The sequence below is a fragment of the Montipora capricornis genome, chromosome 2 (genome assembly GCF_036669925.1).
Source record: "Montipora capricornis isolate CH-2021 chromosome 2, ASM3666992v2, whole genome shotgun sequence".
NCBI classification, from domain to species: Eukaryota; Metazoa; Cnidaria; class Anthozoa; order Scleractinia; family Acroporidae; genus Montipora; species Montipora capricornis.
Genome location: NC_090884.1, coordinates 15,446,354 through 15,453,853, shown reverse-complemented (window position 1 = coordinate 15,453,853; position 7,500 = coordinate 15,446,354). Strand labels below are relative to the sequence as shown.

General features: G+C 38.5%; 1 protein-coding gene and 1 long non-coding RNA gene across 3 annotated transcripts in view; both read right to left on the bottom strand.

Annotated features, from left to right (window-relative positions):
• LOC138038967 (neuroplastin-like) overlaps window positions 1-7,500 on the bottom strand; it is a 42,124-nt gene that overhangs the window by 9,670 nt on the left and 24,954 nt on the right. For both annotated transcript variants that reach the window (XM_068885087.1, XM_068885086.1), the window contains exons 4-5: window positions 5,358-5,666; window positions 1,374-1,526 (exon numbers count right to left, since the gene is read on the bottom strand). In XM_068885087.1, the coding sequence (XP_068741188.1) occupies window positions 1,374-1,526; window positions 5,358-5,666 (462 nt within the window). The remainder of the gene's footprint in view (window positions 1-1,373; window positions 1,527-5,357; window positions 5,667-7,500) is intronic.
• LOC138038971 (uncharacterized) overlaps window positions 6,797-7,500 on the bottom strand; it is an 8,938-nt gene continuing 8,234 nt past the window's right edge. The window contains exon 3 of the long non-coding RNA XR_011130341.1: window positions 6,797-7,500. This exon is cut by the window's right edge and continues 707 nt beyond it. This is a non-coding gene — a long non-coding RNA (uncharacterized lncRNA).

Sequence of the window (7,500 nt, the reverse complement as noted above, 5' to 3'; positions counted from 1 at the left end):
TACTTATGGATGAGCAAGAAATTGTAATATCCTACTCTTACACGCTGTATGTTCAAAATTCCCTCATGTAAAACTAAATGCACATGTACTACTTTTCAAGTTTCGTACTGTAATTATATAGCTGCATCAAAATCCAATATTGCCAACTGTCCAAATTTAAAATAAATTGGATAGTTTTTGCTGGAACGTTTCCTTCAGCTTTGAACAAACCGTCCAATTTGAGGAAAATCTGGATACTTTCCATCAACCAATCAAGATAAATAAATGAACCGAATATTGGCCGATCAGGTTGCAGCTATTATCACTGCTTTCAAACGTCAGCGAGCGATCATCGATCGCAGGGTTTTGTTTTGTATTGATAATGGCCGAATTTCCCGACTTTTCTCTCCACCTTTTTGTCGACTCAGAGTTTCAAATGGAGTCTTCAGCTAGGTTTCCAGAGATAGATACTACTTGACTTACTCGAGATGAGGGAGAATAATCAGAACAAGAATACTCAAAGAAGCACAAAAAATTGGGTTAAAGTGTTTGACCTGTGGCGTGCTGAGCGAAGCGAAGTGAGAAAGCTTGAGGAGATTCCCGAACACGAGCTTGACGTTCTTTGGTGGCTATATAATTCATAGGTAACAGGACTACATGCTTGTCCAATTTAGAAATAATTGGATTCAAAAAATTCCTCGGACTGCCAATTTGGACTCGGCCTACGGCCTCGTCCAATTTTGGCTGTCCTCAGAATTTTTCTCATCCAATTATTTCCAAATTGGACAGCATGTCGTCCTATTACATATACTAATAGCATTGTTAATTTATGGAATAGTATCTGTACCGTAGCTCCTCCAAACACATGTAGTTTATCCAGTGTTTCTACAATTAAAAGGGTTTCTAAGTATATGTAATTCGTTACTTTTCACATCTCATCTCATTATTGTTGCAAGAAACTACTCTTGCCATAAGTCTTAGAGAGTTTCTATCATAACTATCTTCTTATAATTATATATATATTTTTCTCTTTATAATTCTTAGTGGGAGGTACCTTATAATTAAGGGTACTCATGCCCCGTTCGCACCTCCCTTTTGCTTTGGTACTCATGCCCCGTTCGCACCTCCCTTTTGCTTTGCTACCTAGATGTTTTGTATTTCTTTTTCTCTTGTTTTGTTTCCTAATTTTGTAGTCAATCCAATAAAGTTGTTGGAAAAACAAAAAAGCTCAATCTTCACCATCAAGAAAAAAACGGCTTTCCTTTCCCAGCCTTTTATTAGTCAAACCTTTCCAAAGAACTAACGGCAGGCCATTTACAGTACTACCAGTAGTGACATTAGCCAGTAGCTGGCTACAATGTACGTGTACATGAGCTTGATACATCCCTACTTACTTATGCAAGCCTGCACTTCGTCCTTCCCTTTCTTTTGAACTTTCCATTCCACCTCTAATGGATTCCCTTTAGCTGCACAATTAAACTGAGCAATTTCATCTCTGAAGCTCTTGACTTCGATATCCTCGTTGGGTGGAGTAAGCCATGGAGCAACTAAGAAAAATAAGGAAAATTATTAGGTGAGGTGACCTGGACACAGTAACATCAGTGACCACCCGGTCAATACCATTTTCAGAAAAAAAAAACAAAACAAAAAGAAACAAAACAAACGGGAAAAAAAGACTTTTTCCCCAGGCAATTTAAGGAGGCTTCCTACAATAAATTTAGCCCATATCATTAGACTTTAGACGGCCACAGTTCTTATATGCAAGCACCTACAGCTTTGAAACTTTAACCACGTACTAGAGGAAGTTTGAAGTTTGTAAAAATGTAGTTGATATGGCGTTCTAGGTTACCATGGCAACGAAACAGTGACGTCATGGTTTTTGATTAGCAGCAATTTTACGCTTTGTTCGATTAAAACTTTTGAAATGATACCCAGGGTACTAATCCTGAGTTGTTAGTCTAACGTTTGACGAAGTTTGAAGAAAATCGTAAAAGCCGATTTTAAGTTATTCGAGAGAGAAGTTTTTACGCCTAAAATACTCCATTTCTCGTTACTCTTACAATAACTTTCAAAAGAAGCGCTGTTTTTAATATATAGAAGAATCGCTTGTCATGTAAGTCTTTTAGAGGTATCAAGCTAGCTCTCCGTGAAATTTCATGAGTATAAACTGCTTTTGATGCCCGTTTACAAACTTCAACGGAAAGCATTATATTTTGCGGAATTTCGTAAAACTTCGTTCCCAGAACGTCTGGCGGTCAAGCTGAAAAACTGGTCGATGATTTTTTTAAAATCTTGTATTCAGTAATTAAGCATATTTCCAAATAACTTGCCAAGCGCCGACAGAATTGAAGCTTTTTAAGACACTGAAATAAAATTCCAAAGTTCGGTATATTCTTTCTCGAGCTGGCTCTTCCACATTCCAGCATGCAAAACTGGTTCCACTAATGAGTCCCAAGTATCCCTTTGATCACGCTCGCGTGGTAACGCGTCGTGTTGGAAGAAAGAGAGAGAAGGGTTCTGGTTTTGGCTCAAACGGAGCAAAAATCATGGAGCGTACGTAGAAAAGTTATTTAAAATGGAGAATTTACTCAGGATATTGCACAATTGTTTTTTTTTCGATGTTTGTTTACGATAATACTTAACTATTACTATTTTATTTTGGCGTTCTCTGACGTCTTTTCATTACTTTACTAATATAGTTCAACAGCCCTTTGCTTTCCCTTAACCTAACAAGGCCTATGGACTCCTTCTTCAAATGACCTATGTCATTTATAATAAAGTTATTGCTTATCACGTTTCACTTGTTTAGCCTGAAAATTGTTGCGTTTGAAAGCCTCAGCCTTTCTCTTCTTGCTTTCTCCTCGGAAAACCATTTTTTTCTTCCAACACAACGCGTTATCACGCGAGCGTGACCAAAGTGATACTTGGGACTCGTTAGTGGAACCAGTTTTGCATGCTGGAATGTGGAAGAGCCAGCTCGAGTGGTGTAAACAAAGAGAGTGTAGAAACGTGAGCGGAGATTCAAAGAATATACCGAACTTTGGAATTTTTTTTCAGTGTCTTAAAAAGCTTCAATTCTGTCGGCGCTTGGCAAGTTATTTGGAAATATGCTTAATTACAGAATACAGGATTTTAAAAAAAATTCATCGACCAGTTTTTCAGCTAGACCGCCAGACGTTCTGGGAACGAAGTTTGACGAGATTCCGCAAAATATAATGCTTTCCGTTGAAGTTTGTAAACGGACATCAAAAGTAGTGTATATCATGAAATTTCACGGAGAGCTAGCTTGATACCTCTAAAAGACTTACATGACAAGCGATTCTTCTATATATTAAAAACAGCGCTTCTTTTGAAAGTTATTGTAAGAGTAACGACAAATGGAGTATTTTAGGCATAAAAACTTCTCTCTCGAATAACTTTAAATCGGCTTTTACGATTTTCTTCAAACTTCGTCAAACGTTAGAGAAACACCTCAGGATTAGTACCCTACGTATCATTTCAAAAGTTTAGATCGAATAAAGCGTAAAATTGTTGCTAATCAAAAACCATGACGTCAAAAACCATGACGTCACTGTTTCGTTGCCATGGTAACCTAGAACGCCATATCAACTACATTTTTACAAACTTCAAACTTCCTCTAGTACGTGGTTAAAGTTTCAAAGTTGTAGGTGCTTGCATATAAGAATTGTGGCCGTCTAAACTCTAATGGTATAGGCTAAATTTATTGTAGGAAGCCTCCTTAAACTGTGGGTAGAAAGGGACTGCCTGTTTATTGACTGAACACCCCTCAGCAAACACAAGGGTCTTCAACTCCACAGTAACAAACCCTGGAATGCATTACGATTCAACCATTCAATATAGAAACTGAGAGAAAAAAATATATATCCCAGAGAAATTTTGAGAACTACATCATAACATGTACTGTACATGCATATTGGCAGGGCTCTCATTAGGGCCTGTAATCCGTAACACCTATTACGGCTGAGCCCAGTCAATGTTACGGGTGATGGTTGCTGCAGAATGAATATTCATGGCGCAAAACAAATTGAAATTTATTTATAAACATTTATCTTCTAAAGAAATTTAATTTCTGCCTTGTGTTGTCTGTGTTCCTGATTCTAAGTCGTGTTTATGGTAAAAATCCAAACATTTTCCGTAAAAAACCTTTGGAGAACACCCCCGATCGATCGTTGTTGGATTCTAACGCCATTTTCAGCGGCAAAATCATTATCAATGCAACCCATGCATACGGCGAGAGCTACTGAAATTTAAATTGACCAATCAGAATTCAGCGAGAGGGAAAAACTGTGCTATCCGGCATCACGTCAATAGGTTCGCAGTTAAAGGGCTAGAAAACCATTTAAAAGATTTTGTGGCAACTTTTTCGTGAACAAACTTGACGCCAAAACTGGTTTGCCGGCGAACGGCGATTCGACCGTCAGCTGTTGTGCTGTGGCTGTTATTTGTGCTTTTTCTAACTATTTTAAGACGAATTCAGTCTGGTATTTTCGAATAAAGTGCGAGAAGACGTGAAAACTGTATTGTTAATGTATTTATTTGTGCTAACGTAGCGAAGATCGACAACAACGTCATTTACGCACAGGAAAGCACTATTTCCAGTGAAAGGGCAAATGATTGAGAGGGTAGCAGTTTTGACCGTGGCGCGCACTGTGGGCGCGGATTCTGTTTGCACGGCCGTACTTGATATAAATGGGATTCCGCTGACCATTTTTCATGGTTCTGTGACGCAGGACCATTTCCACATGGAACATCCTCATTCATTGTGAAGTTTATCGTTTTGCCCTGTTTTATTTTCATCACTTTTTGATTGAGAAAATACACAATTTGCACCTCAGAGTGCTGAGGGGAGCATGCCCTTAGATCCTCCTAGGGGCTCAGCCCTTTGGGCATTCATTTACATGGCATTTGGCCATGTATTTACATGTTACAGGTGAAATCTTAAGTGTTACACCTGCTTCAAAACTTAATGACAACCCTGTATTGGCATACTTGTTGCACTTCAATGAAGAAGTGTGAATACAATAAATTGTTATTGTATTAATATTAATTCTCTGTAAATATTATACTGATTTGACTTGACTTGAGAAAAAATAATGATTTGTTATAAAGACTGCTGATTTTATTGCCAAAGAGAGAAATAAGAGACAAACCATTGCCATGAGCAAAAACACTCACAACGATGAAATTAAAAAATGTTTGTCAAGAGTTACATGTACACTGTCCTGTAAAAGGATTAAGAATTGCTTCAGTGGAAATGCTGCAGAAAGGAGTTAAATTATTATGTTCATTCATGACACAAGAATTCACTAAAGAAATAAATGGTAACCTCAATAAAAATAAAAATAAAATGTTCTTACTTCGAAGTTCCATGCTTTCAGAGATGTTATAATTTCTCTCTTTTTGGAGAAGCACTTCAAGAAGACACGTATATACTCCAGCCTCTCTAACACCAACACTTGGTAAACGTAGTGGGGTAAGGGAGCCTCCAGGCTGATCTGGATCAGGAGAGCGCACACGTTCAAATAGCTCCCCATTCTTGTACCAAGAGATCCATTGCAGTGATGTGGTTGCTTTCTTTCCTTCAGTTAAGTTGCATGCTATCTCCACCAAGGAATTGTGTTTAACGGTTCTGTTAGCAGAAACAGAAATTTGGGGGAGGTCGGCCTCTGAAATACAAAAAAATGCCCAAATATAACAAGTCAGAAAACTTACAGCATACAAAAGCTGGTTATTCATTTTAACTTTTTTTGGTTGTCTTAGCATGAATTATGAATTGGTAGAACATTGCAGATATAAAGCAGGCAGTGTGCGTCACGACTCTCAAAGGTTCATGGGTAGAAATGTGAATGTAGCTCATTTCAATCCAGACACGGTCGCGTACACATCTCCCGGGAGTATCTACAGTGAGAGTAAACATGGGAATCAAAACACTGCTTCCTTTTCTGAAAAGCGTTACAGACGAGAGTAATTTAGATCATTTCAAATATGTCACAGTGGCCGTAGATGCGTCTTGTTGGCTTCACTTGAAATGTGACGACTGCCAACAATGGCAATACCGAAAGTGCCAAACAGGCATATCGCAGCAAGAGTACCGCGTCGCTGTCCAGACAGGCCAACCTATTGATTGGCGCTGTGCCCCCTTTTCTGATTACCCACTGGAAAGTATGCGCTTGGAGGATGATTTTGTTCTTATTGGCAGCTACCTGTATAGCTGGTGAGCTGTTTCACAAAAGCTAAGTGTATTTACACAAGAAACTTGCCTTGAACGTGAAATGTAACCAAGGAATTTTTTTTCCTGTTTCACAAAAGCTAAGCGTATTTACACAATAAATTTGACTTGAACTTGAAATGTAACCAAAGCTTTTTTTTTTCTCAGGAGTCCCCAGGCCTCTCCTTACTTTCTGAAGCCATTGTTGCTGACGAGTCATCGATTACCGAACCTGCTCCCCAGCCTCATGAAGACAGTTTCCACCTGGAGTTCGAGATTGTGGACGACTCCACTAAGAGTAAACTGGTAAACTGTGGGGCGAACTCGGTTATGTAGGGGGCGAACTTCAACAGGGCGAACTCGCTACAAGGCGAAACCACCGTAATTCTCGATTAGGTGATTGCTCCATATGAGGCAGATGCCCAAATAGCATACCTCATGAAGAACAGTTACACCGATATTTTGATTTCCGAAGATTCTGAACTTCTAGCATACAAATGCCAAACGGTATGTTGAATAAGTCACATTGTTTTTCCAAATGCTAGAGTATCATGCCCTCGATATATGACAGCATCACTCCTTTTTTTATTACACTTTTATTACACTAGGTCCAACTGAATTATACATAAAAAAATTATATTTTTTTAATCATTCTATATTTAAGACTAAAATGGATACATTTAATCATTTCCATGTGAAGCAGTTCTAAGCAGCATTTTAAAAAAAAATTCAGAAGTTGTATATGTGCACCAATAAGGCTTAGAATTGAATAATTTCAGAGTTATAATTTATTCAACATGTCATCTGCCTGCCCTTCTTTTCTCATTTGTTCACAGGTTTTATTCAAGCTGCAACTCAGTGGTGCATGTCAAGTCATCAAGCTTGAAAAGGCAGTGGCCCACTTGTCAGTGACGTATGAAAGTTTCCTTAACATCTGTATTGCTGCAGGTTGTGACTACCTTTCAAATGTACGTGGAATCGGAATTCATTCAGCAAAAAAGTTTGTGACAGAGGGAAAAAAATTCTTGGCTGTTCTGCAGAGCAATAAACATGCCCCAGGTGAATACACAAGTGGATTTCAAACAGCCAAGGACATCTCTCTGCACAAGACAGTAATAAATCCTGCTGATGGAACAACAATCCCATTATCACCATGGGAAGACACTCCCGATTCACATTCCCAAACATCTTGCGGGACGTATCCACTTAAATACTTATTATACCTAGTGTATGTCGGCGAAAAGAATACTTCCAAAAACTCCAGATGCTGAAATTTTTACATGCAAGCCGGT